The sequence below is a fragment of the Acanthochromis polyacanthus genome, chromosome 12, assembly GCF_021347895.1.
Source record: "Acanthochromis polyacanthus isolate Apoly-LR-REF ecotype Palm Island chromosome 12, KAUST_Apoly_ChrSc, whole genome shotgun sequence".
In the NCBI taxonomy this organism is placed as follows: domain Eukaryota; kingdom Metazoa; phylum Chordata; class Actinopteri; family Pomacentridae; genus Acanthochromis; species Acanthochromis polyacanthus.
Window position 1 is genome coordinate 33,059,172 of NC_067124.1, and position 20,800 is coordinate 33,079,971.

The 20,800-nt window shown below is 43.1% G+C and overlaps 1 protein-coding gene across 1 annotated transcript; it reads left to right on the forward strand.

Moving 5' to 3' along the window:
* The first annotated feature begins 1,277 nt into the window (after positions 1 to 1,277).
* Positions 1,278 to 18,843, forward strand: LOC110971629 (IgGFc-binding protein). The gene is made up of 21 exons (XM_051956501.1): positions 1,278 to 2,206; positions 2,249 to 2,304; positions 2,397 to 2,743; positions 2,833 to 3,412; positions 3,505 to 4,103; positions 4,191 to 4,758; positions 5,744 to 6,009; positions 6,109 to 6,450; positions 7,629 to 8,202; positions 8,317 to 8,516; positions 8,817 to 8,958; positions 10,307 to 10,635; positions 10,727 to 11,306; positions 11,396 to 11,994; positions 13,101 to 13,668; positions 13,760 to 14,358; positions 14,453 to 15,020; positions 15,109 to 15,308; positions 15,398 to 15,778; positions 17,231 to 17,517; positions 18,381 to 18,843. Exons 1-21 carry the CDS (start codon positions 1,278 to 1,280, stop codon positions 18,388 to 18,390), a joined length of 8,724 nt encoding a protein of 2,907 aa, XP_051812461.1. The 3' UTR covers positions 18,391 to 18,843.
* Positions 18,844 to 20,800: the final 1,957 nt, after the last annotated feature.

Consider the following 20,800-nt stretch of genomic DNA (forward strand, 5'->3'; position numbering starts at 1 on the left):
TGTGTTTTGACGGCTTTTCTCAGCTGTAAGTACTTTTTTTTTCATGCTCATATTTTGCGATTTTTAAAAAAAAAAAATGTGCCAGGTGAACTCCATTCAGTTTGGGGCAATTTTTTGAAGTATTAATTTAAACAAATGCTGTTGCAGTGATGACACCGTTTTCTCAATTTCAATTCAAGAAAATCCTTCTTTTCTCTAATATCTATCAAAATTCCTGCCTACAATTAACACCTATTAAATCTGACTAGCTCAGAAATTCCATCGCAGCATGTGCAGCGAAGTGATAGTTCAATTTGAAGCAATTTATCCAGGTTGTCAACCCCATCAGTGGAGAGCATTGTTGTGCGGCCATACCAGGTGCTTGTGTGAATGAGGCAGAATGTTAAACAGGCAAAGAATTGGAGAGAGCAGCACATAAAGGATAGCCATCTAAATTGAAATTTGCTTTTGTTGGGGAATAGCATTTACCTTTAGCTGCCATTGAGTTGGAACTATTAAAACTGAATGGGTGAAACAGGAGTGTAATCTAAATCCCCCAGGCCCTGACTGAGCCCAGAAAGTGGTCTTTTCACAGCAAAAGCGCAGATATTGATAATATTTCCATTATGCAATTATATTGTCTGCGCAAGTGACTTATTGAGTGCTGCTGAGAAGCAGTCAAGTGACTATTCCTCCGTCTAAATCTCTCACAATGGTTATCAAGCAAAAAAGCAATCCATTCATTATAGACCAGCATTCATCCCCGCTTTTTCACTTTGAAATGGAGGCATTTTTCAGTCTTTTTCTCTTTGGTGTCATATTGTTTCTTTGTACTGTGTGTGCAATCCAAGAAGTCTCAAGCCAACTTTTTGTATTGCCAGTCTTCAAATCCTTTGATTGCCTTTGCACAAATAGTTTAATTAATTTCCTAATGCTTTTTTTTTTTTGACATGTTTTCATCATATACGCGATTTGTGAAGCACAGTTGTGTCTGACACCTTCATTTTAGTGGAACTTGGAGAAAAAAAGCCCTTTCTTTTGACGTGTGTTTTTCTTGTTCCTTGCTCTCTCTCCATCTGTCAGGTCCATCTAGCGCAGGATGGGCAGGGAGGGAGTTTGCGCTGTCATTTATGCAGAATTACGTTCCACGCTATGATTCTCCTCGGTTTCAGCTATACATCACTGCTGTTCAAGCGAATGCTAAAGTGACAGTGCAAGTGCCTCCCTTAAGGTTCAAGCAAGAAAAAGCTCTAAATGCTGGCGAGGGGGTCACCATCACTCTCCCCAATAGTGTTGAGATGTACGACAGCAAGAAATCACCCAATACAGTGCACATCGAGGCCTCAGCTGATGTGACTGTAATCTCCTACAACTACAAGCTGTACACAGCAGACACCACTGTGGTGTATCCAACCAATCAGTGGGGTACAGAATACTTCATCTTTACACCTGGTGGAACCCCTCGTGCTACCTATAAAGAGTTCTCTGTGACAAATGGAAAAGAGAGCAACAGAGTTGAGATTTCCCCACAAGGGCAGATCAAGTTCCAGGGTCGCATCTATAGCAATGGCAATAAAATGGTAATCGATCTGCAGCCATACGAGAGCGTCCAGCTCCAGAGTAGCTATGAACTGACCGGCACCAGAGTTTCCTCCCAGCACCCTGTCGCTGTTTTTACGGGTCACACCTGTACCTGGAAATTCTCAAAATGCAACCATGTTTTTGAGCAGCTAATGCCAGTAAGCAGCTGGGGATCCAGCTTCATTGTGCCCCCCCTGAGCTTCCAGACAAAGTACGATAGCATCTACCTCCAAGCCTCCCAGCCCACCAAAATAACTGTCCAATATGGCAACCGTAAAGAGGATTTCACTTTGACCAGGGGACAGACAAAGGAACTCCGCTCCCAAAGTCCTGAAGCACTCTTCATTCAGGCTGATCGTGGCATCCAGGTTCTCATGCTCTTTAATGGTGTCAGACTAAACTGGATCCAGTGCTACGACCCCTTCCTGATGACCATTCTGTCGACAGACCGCTTCTGCTCTTCCTACTCACTAGAAGCTCTGGAGGGTTTTGAAAACAAAGCCCTAATTGTAACACAAACCAGTGCAATTGCAGCGGTGCAAATGGATGGAGCGAACCTACCTCGTAACATTCAGTGGAAAAACGTTGCAGGGACAGATTTCTCTTACGCAGAGATGTCTTACAAACTAAACCCTCGCAAGAATAGGTACACTGTGTCCAGCTCTGGTTCCCTTTTTGCTCTCTACAGTATAGGAGTTACCCAGAAGAACGGCTATGGTGCCCCAGCACAATGTATGCAGCCGGGTAAGGTGCAAACACAATGCTGTTTCTGAGAATATTTCCTATATTTTCATACTGCGCTGATGCAAGCATTAATTTTACTCTGTTTTGTTCAGGATCCCTGTCCTGCAGTAGTATCACCTGCAGTCCTAATGAGGTGTGTGAGATGAAAGGTGACTATGCCAGCTGCGTCCCCAAGCAGGTGCAACAGAAGCCTGGTACCTGCTGGGCCATGGGAGACCCTCACTATCGTACTTTTGATGGCCGTCGCTATAACTTCATGGGCACCTGCACATATGTCATTGCTAAAAATTGTGGAAAAGATGATAATCTCCCAGCCTTTGAGGTCCTCGCCCAGAACGAGAACAGAGGAAGCCTCAGGGTGTCGTATGTTGCCCTGGTCACAGTGAAGGTGTATGGCTTCACCATCACAATAGCTCGTTCTGAGACGGGGCGTGTGAGGGTAAGGGTTATAGTTTCCTGTCTCATTATTAAAATATTGTCCTGATTTCAGTCTCTTCATGATGTGCTTTCATTTTTCATTTGTTACAGATTGACAACAGCCTGTGGAGTTTGCCAATAACTTTGAACGATGACAAACTTCACATGTTTCAAAGCGGTCGCAGTGTTATCATTGAGACTGATTTTGGTCTGAGAGTCAGTTATGACTGGGAACACTACCTTGTGGTGACTTTGTGTGGCAAATACGCCGGTAAGACTTGTGGTCTGTGTGGGAACTTCAATGGAAATCCCAGTGATGACTTTACCACACCCTCCGGCACTCAAGTAGGTGGGGCTGTGGCCTTTGGGAGCAGCTGGAAGGTGCCGGGTCTGGTGAAAGATGATGCTTGCAGAGATGACTGTGTGGGTGGCTGTGAGCGCTGTGAAAATAGCATGATGAAAAAGTGGGAGGGAGACATGTTTTGTGGGCTCATCACACGTATAGTAAATGGGCCATTTAGCAAATGTCATTCCGTCATTGACCCACAAGCATACCTGGAGAACTGTAAATATGATGTATGCATGGCAGGCGGACTTCGACATTTCCTTTGCAAGGCACTAGAGGCTTACACTGAAGCCTGCCAGGCTGCTGGGATCCAGGTTCAAGACTGGAGGGAAATGGCACGATGCCGTAAGTAATATTATCAAAATTAATGTACATTTTATGTAATTTATTGTTTCTCAAACCTTTGTCACACTCCTTTTTCCATTTTCTCCCTAAAGCTGCCAAGTGTCCCGCCAACAGTCACTATGAGCTCTGTGGCAACGCCTGTCCAGCCACTTGTTCTGATCCCAATGCTCCATCCAAATGCAAACGCCACTGTGTGGAGACCTGCACCTGTAACGCAGGGTTTATTTTAAGTGGAAGCAAGTGTGTGCCTGCCACTCAGTGCGGTTGTACCTATGAGGGTCGATACATTCCTGCTGGGGAGGAATTCTGGGCCGACCAAAACTGTGGGCGACGGTGTAAATGTGTTGCCGGAAGCAGGCGCGTTGAGTGCAAGGATAAAGGCTGTGGGATGGGCCAGCAGTGCAAGGTGGTTGATGGCATAAGACAGTGCCAGGCAGTGTCCCACAGCACCTGCCAGGCAACAGGTGATCCCCATTATAAGACCTTTGACAAGAAGAGGTTTGACTTTCAGGGCACTTGTGTGTACCAGCTGGTTGCACTCTGCTCCAAGAACCCAGACTTAGTGCCCTTTGAAGTGCTGGTGCAGAATGACCACCGGGGCAGCAAAGTGGTCTCCTACACCAAGCTAGTAGAGATCAAGGTGTACTCCCTCAGCATTGTCATTACTAAGACACACAGAGGCCTGATTATGGTAAGAGGCACATAAAGTGTCGCCATATTCTTTGCTACATTGAATATTCTGCCTTTGCATGTAAATACCACTGTGTGTTCTCTTCAGGTGAATGGTGAGCTGGTTAACTTGCCCATCACACTGGATGAAGGGAAGGTATCCGTGCAAAGGAGTGGCTGTTACGCGGTTGTCACCACAGATTTTGGCCTCAGAGTCACCTTCAACTGGGCAAGTGCTGTGTTTGTGACCCTACCAAGCAACTACATGGGAGCTGTCTGTGGCCTCTGTGGCAACTACAACGGTAAAGCCCAGGATGACCTGATTCCAAAGAATGGCGACAAACCCGTCTCACCAGCAAACTTCGGCGCCAGCTGGCGCGTGGCCGAGATCCCGGGCTGTGTCGAGGGTTGTAAAGGGGTGTGTCCTGACTGCGACATTACCCAGAAGGTTAAATACGAAAAGGGAGATTTCTGCGGCATCATTAGCGACCCCAAAGGGCCTTTCCGTGACTGCCATTCCAAGGTGGATCCAGCTGAGTACTTTGAAGATTGTGTTTATGATGTGTGCTTGTATAACGGCAGGAAGGATGTGCTGTGTGACAACCTTGGATCATACACATCTGCCTGCCAGGATGCAGGAGCCAAAGTGTATAGCTGGAGAACCAGTCAGTTCTGTGGTAAGAAATGCATCCAATTTAAAAACAAAAAAGTCAGTATCGGGTCAGTCATTGTCCGTTCAGACAGAAGTCAAGAAATATGCTGCACATTCTCAGATTTTATTCATAGTTTAGTTATTTTTTTAACTTAAAACTAAGTTCAATAAAATATCTTGACTCGATGTGAGTAAGAAATAAAAGTAAAAAACTGATATTTAGCTAAAATGTCACCATGAAAACAACATGAAAGCAACTTGTAACTTCACGCATGCATTGCTAATAGACAGAGCCCAATGCCTACTAGTTTTTGTGTCATGCCAATGTGTCCACATCATCGTTTTCGAATATCGAAACAGCAAAATGGTGGAACTTTGACTTGGCATACTTGCCATACATCAAATTCCACTGATGTTAGAGTCCTTAAACATTGATAAAAGTTCAACCAATGGCTTGTTTTAGCAAGAAATGTAGATACATCCATATATATGTTCAGGAGCTTTCCGAGATGCCAATGCCATCAAAAGCTTCAAAACTTAGCACTTTTTGTTAGTTTTCAGTGGTGAATATTTTAAAAAATCTCTTCTGCTGAAACCAGTTAATTATTTCAATCTGCTGGAAACTATGTTGTATGTGTCTACCCCTGATTTTATGATGGTCAAAGTTGGAGATATTGATTCCTGGGTAAGACATTTTTTGAGGGTCAAAAAATAAAACATGTATGAAAACATAAAATTATGAAAATCAGGACAAAAAGATTTTTACAAAGCCTAGTTTTGGGTTCCACATGACAAAAAAGTCAACTCTGAACAAAATCTGAAATGGTGGAGCAACACCAGCATTTTAAATGATCCATACTGACCCTAATATTCACTCTAACTGAAGAAGAAAAATGAACAATACACAGTTTGTTTTCTGTGCCTTTGTAATGACTGTCTTTTGTGTTCTACATAAAAATGTCTCCAGTGAATGAAAAATTAACTTGGTCTTTTCTGTCCCTTGTGTGCAGCAATGAAATGTCTCGCTCACAGCCACTATGAAATTTGTTCGACTGCCTGTCCAGCATCTTGCCAGAGTCTGGCTCCTCCTAAAGGCTGCAAGAATCACTGTGAGGAGGGCTGCTCCTGTGATGAAGGATACATCCTCAGTGGAGATAAATGTGTTCCTTTCTCAGAGTGCGGCTGCATCCACAACGACCGCTACTACCGCATCGGCCAAGTCTTTTATCCCAATGGGAAGTGTGAGGAGGAGTGCAAGTGTGCTCAAGATGGGGAGGTAATGGATGCTAAAATGAACAATTAAAACATAACTTGCCACTGATTTGTTGCTGACAACACTTCTGATGTTCCTGTGATATTTTTTTTCCCTTCTTAGGTTGAGTGCAAGAAGTTCACATGTGGCCCCAATGAAAAATGTAAAATAGAAAATGGTGTCCAGAAATGTCACCCCGTTGGTAAGGGTGTGTGTCATGCCTCCGGCGACCCGCATTATCTATCCTTTGATGGGCGAAGGTTTGATTTCCAGGGCACCTGCACCTACACACTCTCTGAGAGCTGCGGGCTGGAAGGAACCCACCTGGTGGCCTTTTCTGTCCAGGTGGAGAATGAGAAGTGGGACCGAGTGACGAGCAACAAGGTGGTGTCCGTCACCAAGCTGGTTGCTGTGAAGGTCTATGGCTACTCGCTTATCATGAGGGAAAACATGTTTGGAGTTCTGGTGAGCAACACTAAAAAGAAAGGAAGAAAAGAAATCAGTACATAAATAAATTAATTCATTACAAAAACAAAGAAAAAATCTAAAAGCTGTAAAAACTGTTAGAATAACAGCCGCTATCTGTTTAAAATGTCGTTTTATCTTATTTATATACAGGAAAGCTGTAAAAATAAATTAATAAAAAATTATTATTATTTTTTTTAAATAATATATATTTTAAACAATCAACATGCAAAGGCATTTTTTTTCTTTTTGAGGATTTTGTAAGATATCTGTAATTTAAAAAAATAAGAAAACATAACATACATACCTCTTTTTTTGATTATTGGCAAATACCTGTGAAATAATCATGTTTTTGCTGATTTAAATCAAATAAAAAAAATGTAATTTTCTTTTTTATATATTATCTGTAATTTAGAAAAACAGGGACCATCTTTAAAATAACAGTGACTTTTTTCTATTTTCTATTTCTAGTATACATCATTTTTCTTTCAAACATCTGTAAAATAAATATATTTTTGCTGATTTAAATAGAGTAGAAATAGTCCATCCATCCATCCTCTATACACCGCTTTATCCTCATTAGGGTCGCGGGGGGTGCTGGAGCCTATCCCAGCTGACTCGGGCGAAGGCAGGGGACACCCTGGACAGGTCACCAGTCTGTCGCAGGGCTACATATACAGACACACAATCACACTCACATTCACACCTACGGGCAATTTAGAGTACTCAATTAACCTCAGCATATTTTTGGACTGTGGGAGGAAGCCGGAGTACCCGGAGAAAACCCACGCATGCTCAGGGAGAACATGCAAACTCCATGCAGAAAGATCCCAGGCCCACCCTGGGATTCAAACCAGGGATCTTCTTGCTGCAAGGCAAAAGTGCTAACCACTACGCCGCTGAGCAGCCGAGTAGAAACAGTGTTTTTATTAAAATATCTATTTTTTTGTTTTTACCAGATAAACAAAATAAGGAAAATCTATAGAATAATAATAATAATAATACCAAATAACATTACAAAGAAAAACTCATCCATATTTTTCTACTAGAATTGTTTAGATATGTGTGTATTCATCTAATCATAAACAAGACATATGCATCAATAAATATGCTTACATTTTAATATTCCACTCAGCACTAGTTATTTCCTTTAATCAACACCTGTGGCTTCCTCTTAGGTAAATGGAGTATTTAACTACGTCCCTGTGAATCTCAATGATGGAGAGGTGCTGGTCTATCAGGAAGGCAATCATTATGTTATTGAAACAAACTTCGGACTGCGGGTCACTTATGACCTGGTCTACCACGTGACAGTCACAGTACCTGGAAATTATCGTGGCAAAGTCTGCGGCCTGTGCGGCAACTTCAACGGTGACCAGAAAGATGACTTCCAGATGCCCAACCGTCAGCTCACCAACAACGTGAATGCGTTTGGAAAATCCTGGAAGGTCACCATTCCTAATGTAGTGTGTGAAAATGGCTGCGAAGGAAACGACTGTCCTAAATGTGACCCAGCTCGAAAGGCCGTGTTTTCCAAATCCACTTATTGCGGTATTGTTACAGCACCCAAAGGTCCTTTTGCAGCCTGCTACAGTATACTGGACCCACAGCCATACTTTGATGACTGTGTGTTTGATGTGTGTGCTTCCAATGGGGATGGGAAAGTGCTGTGTAACAGCGTGGCAGCGTATGCATTCAACTGTCACATGGCGGGAGTGGATGTCAAAAACTGGAGGACGGCCTCCTTCTGTCGTAAGAAAATTTACTTTATCCCTCTAAATTAACCTTCTATTTATGTCTGTCCTATATTAAATGTTAGCTGTGGGTTCTATTCTAATATATTTATCCTCTTCTTCTTTTTTTTAGCCATGAAATGCCCCGCCAACAGTCACTATGAGGTGTGTGCCCAGGCCTGCTCTGCCTCCTGCCCCGGCCTCACAGAGATTGTGGAATGCCCCACCAGCTGCACAGAAGGCTGTGAATGTGATGCCGGTTTCTTATTTAATGGAGAGACGTGTGTCAAGGAGACTGAGTGTGGCTGTTATGACAATGGAAGAAGTTACAAGGTAAAATTTAGCACTTCTGTCTTCGCAAAAAGGCCAGTCTATATATAGTATATGGGGCTATTTTTTAGAACAAGATCCCCAAAGCAGCATTTATGCAAAAATGGCAGTAAAGTTGCTTTTTCATCCATAGTGGTGGACATCGGCCAGTTTGATTTTAGAAATGTGCACTGATGATTTCTCCTGAGGCTTAATTAGCAGATTGGCGAAATTTGTGTGTCTTTAAGGAGGAATAAGCATGAAATAATTTGAAGCCTTTTTATCTTATTCCCACTTTCTACACGTATTGTTGTGCGTCACCAGGCTGGCGAAGTTGTGTACGAGGAAGACTGTCGCACAAGGTGCACCTGTGATCCAGAGAAAGGCCTCATCTGCGAAAATCACTCCTGCCCTCAAAGCACCAAATGCATGGTGAAGAAAGGAATCAGGGCATGTTACAACACAGGCAAGACCCAAATGTTTACTCATTTTAACTAATATAATTTCCTGAGTCAGTACATGTTCAGTCAATTTAAAATTCTCTTTTATTTTTTATTAACTCTCTGAACTCTAAGCCCCAGTTCGTGGGTGCTTTGTTACAATTTTACTCTTCGAGTCTTTCGTGGACTGATTTTTTCACCTCAATATAAAGTCCTGCATCTTTACAGAAACAGTACAACCATGACTATAAGTGGGCCATAAAAGAAAGTTGACTTTTTGTGATTATACAAGAATTGAAAAAATCTGAAATCAACATGTGCAAAATATTTCCAAGTGTTCACATTTTTACCAATACTGGAAAAAAAGGTCACTCTGTATACTATATCAGATATTTTGCTACTTTTCAACTACTGCTACTACATCTTTGCTTTTCCACATTTGTCCCCTTTCTGCTCTGTGTAAACAAAGCCTCCAGTTCAGTCAAAAAGTCCTTAAGTTACTGTCTTGAAACTGTTGGTTGCAGCTGAGTTTTTACAGCTTCATGTTGCTTGCCTAGCTGCACTAGACAACCCACGGCAACGAATTTAATTCTCTGCCAGGGTCGGTCTAGTTACCCTTGGTAAGCCTTGAGGTTGGATGCTCCTAAAACTGGCTGACGAATCACCATGAAGTGTAGAGTCAGAAGGCGGGCGTAACTAAGTGATGACAGAGGCGCGACAATTCTGACAGAAGCAACCGGAAACAACCATAGAAACAAGGATAGACAAGAAGATGGCTGCACACAATAAACAGTTATCTTTCGACTCGGCTTTGGCCACAGTCCTTAAAGATTTGAAGCTAAAATTCAACTTGTAATATACTTGAGCTTCACCCATTGACTGTATAAATAAGGCTTCACCGAACTCCCGCATCCTCTGATTTCCGGCGCTCTAGGAACTACGTCAGCCTATTCGTTGCACTGATTGGTTGTATACCTACCCAATTGCTGCAGAGTGATTTGAAAGACAACCTTTTAGCCCACCTCCCTCCCTGTCGAGAGTTCCGAGACCCTTGTGTCTTCGGACCTGGGTCTAGCACAGCTAGGCTATCATGTTGCATCAAGGAGCGCAGAATTTTTTTGTTTTTCACAGAATCTGGTTCAAGCAATTTGTTTGTTTTTTGTGGATTTTTAAATGAGACATGTAGAATAAGAGGAATTTGATAAATGTCACAATTTTAAGAATAGATTTGCTCAATTTTTACTTCCATGTCACACATGATTAGTTTAAGGACTGTCAAAAAATTGAAAATCCAAACATTGTTTCTGTTGTTACAGTCTGTGTTTCTAATGATATTTAAAATGGTACAAATCCCCTTGTATTTATCCATTGCAGATCCTTGCAAAGATGCCAACTGTCGGGTCAAGGAGTCGTGTCGTGTCGAGAAGGGTGAGGCTGTGTGCATCCCCACCTACACGGGCGTCTGCTGGGCCTGGGGTGACCCCCACTACCACACGTTTGATGGCTACAACTACAACTTCCAGGGCACATGCAAGTACGTCATCTCCAAAACCTGCGGCAAACTGGATGGTCTGGTTCCGTTTTCAGTTACTGAGAGGAATGATAACCGAGGAAACACGGCAGTTTCCTACGTCAGGGAAGTAGATGTATCTGTGTATGGGTACACCATCACCATCCAGAAGAACCAAGTTGGCAGAGTTACGGTAAGATTTTAGTTTCTTCTCTGTTTCACTAGTTGTATTTCAGTGTGTGTAGTTTATATAAATATATATTGTTCTGATCCATGTTCCTCAGGTGGATGGAGAGCTGCTGAATCTTCCTCTGCAACTGGGTGACGGTAAAGTGTCAGTGTTTCTAAGAGGAAACACTGCAGTCGTGGAAACAAACTTCGGCCTGGTTGTCTCCTATGACTACAACTGGTATCTCGTCATCAGGCTTCCCAGCAGCTACTACGGCTTAGTTTGCGGTCTGTGCGGCAACTTCAATGGTAACAGCCGCGATGAACTCCAGAATCCAGCCGGCAAAACGGTTTCTTCAGTGATCGAGTGGGGCAAGAGCTGGCAAACGCCCGATCAGGACAAGGACCACCCTTGCTGGGACACCTGTGAGAAAAACTGCCCCACCTGTGACGATAACATGCGTAAACTCTATGAGACTGAAGCTTACTGTGGGGCCCTCACAGCCAAGGTGAACAGTGTGTTCCAGAAATGCCATGAAAAAGTGGACCCCCAGGCTTTCATGGACAATTGCGTGTATGATATGTGCTTTAATAAGGGCGATAAAAAAATGCTGTGCCAGGCATTGGATTCCTACAGTAAGGAGTGTCGCCAGGAGGGAATAATAATCAAGGGCTGGAGGACAAAGTTTGGCTGTCGTGAGTATCTGTGAATGCCTTTGCTCAAGATTGCAATCACATATTTTACTTTTTGGGTTAATAACTGTCTAAATTTGTTTTCTCCCCAGCAATGAACTGCCAGCGTCACAGCCACTATGAGGACTGTGCCAGCCCATGCCAGCCGTCCTGCCCGTTCCCTGAGCAGAAGCAGGTCTGCAAAGGTGCCTGTGTGGAGACCTGTGTGTGCGATAAGGGTTACGTCCTCAGCGCTGGCGTCTGTGTTCCCGCTAAATCATGCGGTTGCTCCTACCAGGGCCGCTACTACAAGCCAGGTGAGCACTTCTGGGCTGATGAGGCCTGCGGTCGCCTGTGTGAGTGCGACTCGACCCTGGGCATGGTGATATGCCGCGAGGCCTCCTGCTCTGCCAAAGAGAAATGTACCGTGGTGGATGGAGTGCGCGCCTGCCGACCCATCAGCCACGCCACGTGCACGGCCTCGGGCGACCCGCACTATCGCACCTTCGACGGCCGTAAGTACGACTTCCAAGGCACGTGCGTGTATCAGCTGGTGGGATTGTGCTCGCAGCAGCCTGGACTGGTGCCGTTCAAGGTGACTGTGCAGAATGACCACCGGGGAAGCAAAGCCGTGTCCTACACCAGGACGGTCAAGTTCTCCATCTATGATATCACTCTCACCATCAGCAGAGAATACCCCTACAAGGTCTTGGTAAGCTGACACCCTCCCAGTCAGATAATATTCAAACTATTTACAATAAGTTTAGTATATTCAGTGAAGCTATGCACAATTTTAGCTTCGTACTATGTATATGCTCTGAGTCACAGGCCCTTGACGTACATCAGAGTTTGTCTTTTTTTTCACGCCCACTTTTTTTCCTCGTTATTTCATACATAAAGCAGAAAACCACATGAAAACTAATCTAAATCAATTTTACATCCATTCAAGGTGACTCAATCTAAATCCAAAAACTTGTTTTTTGTTCATTTTGTTCAATTTGGTTATGGATTTTTTCCATACCTCAGTTGGAGCATTAATATCATGGTGTATATCATAGTTGCAAAACTGCACCAATCTAATATCTATGGCATAAAGCAACAGAAACAAGCATTGATACCCTAGATGTTTTTTTCTGTTCTCTGATAATTTACTGTAGAAAACTTTGAAACTTGGGTAAACTTTCATATCACCATGTGGGATACGTCAAAACAACCCATAGCATATGAAAGGTCTCATTTTTACCTGCACACCACACATCGCCTCGACATGACTCCTTCCGTGTCAAAACAATAGAAGGTCAAATTTGGCTTAATTTTTTACTGAAGTGTTTGTACAAAACACATCAGCTGATTCTGAGGGGACCAGGTGGGAGGCACTGATTGATTTTTTCATGGCCCAGGTGTTAAGGTATGGTTAATGTGGAGCACGTAGCGGCGTAATGAGAGATTGAATGAGCGATCTGCTTTTGTGTGAATTTTCGGTGTGAAAATAAATGGGACACAGCATGTCGTCGCATTATTGAAAATTAAAAACAGCACAGTTACTCTGAGCCTCATTCGAATGAGTGGATAATATGCCTTTTGTCATTGTGCTAATTCTGACATCCCTTGTGCTCCTTTGCATATATACATATATATATATATATATATATATATATATATATATTTAATTGCATATTAAAATTTTGATCCAGGCAGACTTAATTAAAGTAGGATTTAACTGCACATTAGAATGGATTAGCAAGGTCCACAGAATTATTAAATCTATAATCTCCTAAAAAATATTTCTCTCTCCCTGCCTCATTTTCTGCTCTTCAGCTTAATGGGCAGCTCGCTTCACTTCCGCTGGATTACAACAATGAGCTGGTTGTGTTCGTCAGCGGCTGGACGGCTGTAGTGGAAACAGTCGCTGGGATCACCGTGACCTTTGACTGGCGGAGCACGGTGAGCGTTACTCTGCCCAGCATCTATGAGGGTGCAGTCTGCGGTCTGTGTGGCAACTACAATGGGAAAGGTCAGGACGATCTGACCATGCGGGATGGGAAGACCGCCCCTGATGGAGTCAAGCTGGGGGAGAGCTGGCAGGTGGGAGTCGTACCAGGTTGTTCAGCAGCCTGCCAAGGTGCGTGGTGCAAGGCTTGCTCAGAGTCCCAGAGGAAAGAGTACCAAGCCGTGAGATACTGTGGCATTATTACTGACAAGGCTGGGCCTTTTAGAGACTGTCATAAGCATGTGGACCCTGCTCCTTACTTAGAGGACTGTGCTTATGATGCTTGTCAATATCACGGGCACCATGGATCAATCTGTGAGGCTGTAGAAGTGTATGTCACTGCCTGTCAGAGCCAAGGGGTCACCATCTACTCCTGGAGAAGAGACAACTTCTGTCGTGAGTTTCTGATTGTGTATTCATTTTTTGGTGGTCTCTCTTTTTGATATTCACCATGTTCCTTTTCCTCTCTTCTCATTCTATCCCACAGCGATGAGATGTCCCGCTAATAGCCATTACGCCCTGTGTGCCACCGGTTGCCCAGCCACCTGTGCCAGCTTAACCTCCTTCGCCACCTGCCACAGGCATTGTGCAGAAGCCTGCGAGTGTGATCAAGGCTACCTCCTCAGTGGCGATACCTGTGTGCCTGTTAGAGAATGTGGATGCTCCTATGATGGTCATTACTACAAGAAAGACGATGTCTTCTACCCTGAAGATAAGTGCGTGGAGCAGTGCGTCTGTGGAGAGAACGGCGCCGTGACTTGCCAAAAGGCCAAGTGCCGTTCAGGAGAAGTCTGTAAGCTTGTGAATGGAGTGAAAGGCTGCCACCCGGAGGGTCATGGAAAGTGTGTGGCTTCTGGTGATCCTCATTACATTTCTTTCGATGGACAGAGGTTTGACTTCCAGGGCACCTGTGTTTATGTGTTGGCCAAGGTTTGTGATGATGACAAAGGTCGTCTGACGCCATTCGAAGTCACTCAGGGGAATGAGAAGTATGGAAATGGAAAAGTGGCTGTTACCAAGTCAGTTGGGGTGAAAGTCTATGGTTACATCATTTACATCCAGCAGAGGATGCCATGGAGAGTCCTTGTGAGTTTATCAGCTTCATCCAAGTACTGCTGTGGTTACATCTGTGCAAACTGTCTTTCTCACGCTGATTGTCTTCTCTTCCCTTTCTGTCCAGGTGGATGATGAACTCCTAAACCTCCCTGTCTCCCTGGATAACGGGCGTCTCAGAGTCACCCAAGAAGGCCGCAACATAATCGTCCGAACAGTCTTTGGCCTGACTGTCCTCTATGACACCGTCTACTATGTTGAGGTGATTGTTCCTTCTACATACCAGGGCAAGATGTGCGGTCTTTGTGGCAACTACAACAAAAACGATGGCGATGATTTCAGACTTCCTAGTGGCAAACAAACAAAGAACGTGGATGACTTTGGGAAGGCGTGGGTGGTGGACCTGCCTGGGTTTGTGTGTGGCGGCTGTGGAGGACATTGCCCAGTGTGTGAGCAGGCCAAAGCTACTTTGTACGGAAAAGCCGACTCCTGCGGCATCATGAGTGCGCCTAATGGGCCTTTCAAAGCCTGCCACAGCAAAGTCGACCCAGCGGCATATGTGTCTCATTGTGTGTTTGATGTGTGTGCTATGGGTGGCAACAAAGATACTCTGTGCAACAGCGTGCAGGCCTACGCTCTGGCCTGCCAGGGTGAAGGAGTTCAAATCCAGACATGGAGGAGCAGCTCCTTCTGCCGTGAGTTACACTCAACAGCATCTTAGCTGAAAATGTCTTTATATTTCAGGTGCAAATTCTAATTTCTTGCAAATGTCTTCTCTTTTAGCTGCCTCCTGCCCACCACACAGTCACTATGAGGTGTGCGCTGACACCTGTGGTGGGACGTGTGCCAGCTTTATCTCTCCATTCACTTGCACTGAAAGCTGTTTTGAAGGATGCCAGTGTGACGCCGGCTTTGTTTTTGATGGCACTAAGTGTGTTGCCTTGGACAACTGTGGGTGTGTGTACAAGGGCAGATATCTGACGGTAAAATTACACTGAGATTATTTCGCACTGACACATGAATAGAGGTGCAACAAAGTGATTTTAACACTACACACAATGTATGTTTCCAGGTGGGCCAAGCGGCGGTGTGCAAAGATTGTACGTCCAAGTGTGTGTGCCAGGAGTGTGGGCTAGTAAAGTGTGAGAAGCTGTCCTGCACCAGTGGGGAGGTTTGCAGTGTAAGAGACGGGGTCAGGGGTTGCCATGTCAAACGGGGTCACTGCACCGTCAGCCCGGTTGGACATCTGAGCTCCTTTGATGGCGCGTCTGGAGCCATAGGAGCACAGGGGGCATTTGAAGTGGCCAAACTGTGCGATGACACCTCTGAGTTGTGGTTCCGTGTGGTTGTGGACGTCAGGATCTGCAGTAAAGGAGCCGCTCCCACTGTTGCCACTGTGTATGTTTACTTCAAAGAGGCAATTGTGGCAGTAAACAGTGAAAAAGAAGCCTGGGTGAGCACTGTTAAAATAATAACCGATCTCCTATGTGTTATTGCTGTATGTCTGATTTTCTCACCCGCCTTTTCTTTCTCTCTTTTAACCTCACCCTAAATAAGTTTATGGTCCTCCCTGCAGTCTAAAAAATAATGTTGCACTCAACAACAAAAAGCTAACAGCAGTTTGCATCAGTCTTTTTGAGTTATGACAACTTCTCATAAAATTATGTTCAACCAACAACTACACTGAGTTAGTGGAATTAGTTTCCTGGACAATCAAAGGTATTGTCACTTGCCTCTCACTTAGTGACTAGCAGCAGAAGCACAAGTTTTTTGGGAGATATTTTATGAAACGAAGTTGTTAGAACTAGCATATCCAAGTTATTTTACAGGTCTTTAAAATGTTATGTCCTTAAAAACCATGAATATGAGTTTTAAAATTGGAAAATTTAAAAAAAAATTGTTGAAGAATTTTTAAAAGTGGAATTTTTGAAGTGGAATTAGTATTCACATTATCTAAAATTATTTTTCTAATGCATTGTACTTAATTACCATATCTTTAAAAAATATTTTAAAGTTGATTTATAAAATAAAAATAGTTTGCTTCAATGTTAGGTAGGTAGGGGAGGTGACTTGAAATCCTGATCTAAAGTTGAAGAAAAAATCTGGTATCGAGGCATCTTAATTAGTTTTACATCAACTAATGCAGAGATTTTTTTAAATAACATTTTTTAAAGTTAATTTTCCATCAAATTAAGTTGCTAGAACTGCTATTCCCATGTTATTTAAAATGAAATTTGTTCTGTTATGTCCTTAATTACCATAACTATGAACCTATAGCTTTTTAAGTTGGTAAAAAGATGAAGTTGCTGCAATGTTAAATTAGTACATCAGTGCAACTTAAAATCCTGACCTCAAGGTGAAGAAATATGGTATCAAGAAGGCAATTTTATCAAGTCACCTCAACTTGAATTTAGTTTTCCATTAAACTATTGCAGAAATTTGAGTTTAAAATTACACACAATATTAACAATAATTAATAATACAAACTATTATGTTGACCCGACCTATCAAAATAATGTTTGCAACTTACAAGGTTCTTCTAAATCAGTAAATTAGATTCGTTATCTTGCAAATGAGCATTTATATAAGTGGTGGAAAAAGGTCCCTTAAATAACCTTTTAGAACCTGGTTCTGCCGGTGGTTTCTCGCTGTTAGAAAGTATTGTTTTTCTTCCCAATGTCACTCAAGTGCTTGCTCTAAAAGAATAGCTTGGATTTGTTGGAAATATAGCCAATATGATAAAGTCACCTTGACTGAGATGCCATATGTTGTGTATTGGATCTATATAAATAAAAGTGAATAGATCTGTCTGATGCACAGACTGCTTTGTTATTTGTTTTATTTTGCCTGCATTCATTTTGATGTTCTCTTTCTCCTCTTCCTTCCCGTTCTCCGTGTCATCCAGGTAAATGGCAGAAAAGTGTCTCTTCCCAGCAAAGTGACGAGCGAACTATTCGTCCAAATCTCAGAGAGGACTGTGATCATCGAGAGGACGTCTGCTGTGCGGGTCACCTACTCCATCTCTCAGGAGGTCGGCATCATTATTGACAGCAGCCTGTCTGGTAAAATGTGCGGCGCCTGTGGCAACTACAATAACAACTCCAAAGATGATATGAGGACCGCAGATGGGAAAATCACCACTGATGTGTCCATAGTTGTTGCCTCCTGGAGTGCCGGAGACTTTTCTCGATGGTGAGTACTGGAGATGTGTGCTCTCTGGGTATAAATGTAGTGGGCAAAGATTTACTGCTACATTTAGTGCTGTGATAATGATAGTCCTTTGCTTCACTACTTGCTCTCATCACACTGCTCCTGATGTTAACTTTAATTGTTCTAATACTTTGCCCGCTTGTCTACGCTTTTAACCTCCAATTCCAGTTGGAGCGGAAGTTTTAATCTTGAACTGCATCTTTCCCTTTATTATGCAAACTGCAAACTTAATTTGACCAGCGAAATAATCAAGTACAGATCAGCGAGAGATGGGACGGTGCTATGACCATTCAACCGCTTATTCTCTTAACAGCAAGAACTAAACAAGGACTCCACAGAGCCCTTTTAAAGGAATAAGAGTGTGGTTTTTAATTGCATTTGGTCCAATTTAATTAAGAAATGCCAGAGAATCCCCTATGGTAATTACTGATTAAAAAGCAGGTGAGGCTGACAGGCATGGCCATCAAAAGCTACCAAGCTTGCAATCCAATCACTGCTTGTCATCCAAGGACACTTAAGACTCATCTGGGTGCAATATTAATTTGAGCCCTCATCTTTAGTTTTGTCTCCTAGCCTTAAGTCAATCCTTTAGAGAAGTGAGTTTGCTGCATCCCCATTCCTCTCTTTATTCAAAGCAGTTGTCTTTTCGCTGGCATTTTCTCATCACCAGACCCTAAACAGGGGGAGAAAACACCCCCGAGGATCAGCGTGGCTCTTGACTGTTTGCATATGACTTTAAAAACGCAATTTTCCAAAGCATTGCTTGTAATCTACGTTGTGCCTGAGCAGACCTGACTTTACTTTGCCTCAGTGCCCTTTGACTGCAATTTTCTTTTTCATTGCAGCGGCCTGTAGAGATGTCGGCTCTGCGCTGATAGCAGCATCTGGTGCACAGGTATAAAAAAAACCCCAAGTTGTTTTCCCTTTCTCAAAAATATGAACTGGTGTTTGAAACAGCTGTTTACATCCTTGTGTTTAACCCCTTTTTGCTGAACAGGATGAAGAATGTTACAGATTTTACTCATTATGCTTCCTCTTGATTTACTGGGGGGAAATGTGTTTTTTTTGTTGTTGTTGTTTCCCAGCGATCTAGTGCTCTATTGTTTACTCTGGAGGTGCAGGAACATGTAGCTCATTCTTGACCAACATCTCCATCTAGTGGAGGAGGGAAATATGTTGTCTCCAGCAACGAATGAAAACAGTCTGGAGTCTCTTATCTGTCTTGATATTCTTTTTAAATGTGTGTGTCATAGAAAATATGCTCTCGTTGTTGTTCTGACGACTAAATAAACATGTTTTCACTACAAACCGTGCTTAAGTTATTTGTGTTTCCCTCCACTTCTACAAAACTAATAAAGGAACAGCCCAAATTAGAAATGAATGACTCTTTGTATTGTGTGTGGGGAAAAGGAGAAACCTTAAACCCAACCGGATGCCTTGATAGGAAAGCTACCAAAGGTCCTTGGAGCAGGAAGGGGAACAGAGACAGAATTCCACAACTGAGTACAATAGCAGACAGCAAAATTGAGACAGGAGCAAAGTTGAGCCTGGCCAGCTCCGTGTTTGCTCTCTGAGAGGGGGAGAATCTGGCAGTTTGGTGTTGTAGGGGGAGAGAGCTTGAGAAAAGACAGTTTTCATATAGCCGAGAGACCTCGCTGACAGACTGCAGTGGCCATGAAAGCTCTCCAGTGTTTACGCTTTCACTTCACTGCACTGAACCTCTCTGTAAAAGCCTGTAAATTATACCTTCAGCATAACAAGCTCACTGTTTGATGCTGCTCGTGTCTCTTTATATGTGCCTCTGAGGGGAAATGAGCATGATTTACAGTTCATTACAGAATCATATTTTACTATCAGGGCTGGCAAAAAGAAAAAAAGAAAGAAAAATACATGGGAATAATCTCCCAGTGCAGTAGCAGCTGAAATGCACTCCTGCTTGTGTTGTTTACCTCCGTGCAGGGCAGCCCAGGGTAATTTTTGGGAGTAACTTCAGTGGCACCCCGCCCCCTTCAACTCAACTCTTCACTCTCTCCCTCAACATTCCTCCTGAGACAAGACCAAGAAGGAACAGAGCTTGACTTACTGCAGAGTACAGCTCCACAGAGTGCAACACAGAATAATTCATTTTTAATCAGTGGGGCTTTAAAATTTTTCTTCTCTCTCTAGTCATAAGAGAAGGGTTTTGTTTTTGTTTTGTTTTTTGCATATTTTATTTTCTTAGCTCAAGTAACAATTAAGTGGGGGGAACTTCTTTTCTTTTTACGCAAAGTTTGGCTCAACTGGGCGGAACTCACGTTAGAGTTTATTGGAGGCTGAGACACGGTAAGTTCAACTAAATGTCCAAATTTACGCATCTGTGAAATGAATGCATCACCTTTGGTAACACACTCAAATCTGCAGGGTAAGAGTGCACAACATACTTTTTTGGTGCTTTTGTCTTGGAGAGGTCTTCACTTTTTTTTCCATTGCAGCCGGGTTTCTCCACCGCCAGCTAAATGCCTGAAAACATGTGACCGTGTAATTGCACAAGTCATGACTTTTGCTGCTTTTACGCATTTTTACGCACGAGCCCAACGTGTATTTTGTCCATTTATCGGTGCATTGTGTGTCATTTTTTTTTTCCATCTTTCTGTGCGATTACGCGTCGGTGTCCAGCTCCAGAAATGCCACGCCATCTGAGAAGTTCAATGGAGTTCGGTGTCACACATTTTTACGCTAAGCTTTGCCAGCAAACGCTTGCAGCCAATAACTAAATGTTCCTCGGTGTTTGTCGTGTTAATTGACGAGAACAGAAGCGCTTTGAGTGCTCCTCATTATAAGCCTCAAAGTTTATCAATTTTGAATCAGGCGCTTTCAGTGTTTCTGAGGTCTCATCCAACTTGTTCTCGGCACCAGAACAAGGTCTCAGGTTTAATTAAACTAAATGATGTTTGTGCAGAACTGCAACACAAGTCTTGCAGTTTATTGATGATGTGTCTATTTGGAATGCAAATGTGCTCCAGTATGAGGCTCCTCTATGTGGGTTAATGCAGGAAAATGTGCAGTTTAAGCCCCCTTTTCCTAATTACAAACCGTCTGTTAATCCCACTTTATAATAATCCATGGTAATTCATTTTAAGTGTTGCTTTATGGCCTTCTTCCCCATCTCCCCATTATATTCCTCTACATCACTCAGAAGGCTAACAAACAAGATTATTGGATTGCTCCTTGTTAGAATAACTCACCCTGTATTTGTTTGATTAAACCTGATTGGCAGGCCTTTGTT

Bases quoted from the DNA above. Each gene is read 5' to 3' on its own strand.
- LOC110971629 (XM_051956501.1), top strand. From the start codon at position 1,278: ATGTACGACAGCAAGAAATCACCCAATACAGTGCACATCGAGGCCTCA. The intron at 6,451-7,628 runs GTGAGCAACACT...GCTTCCTCTTAG, and splicing joins AAAACATGTTTGGAGTTCTG to GTAAATGGAGTATTTAACTA. The intron at 15,779-17,230 runs GTGAGCACTGTT...CGTGTCATCCAG, and splicing joins ACAGTGAAAAAGAAGCCTGG to GTAAATGGCAGAAAAGTGTC.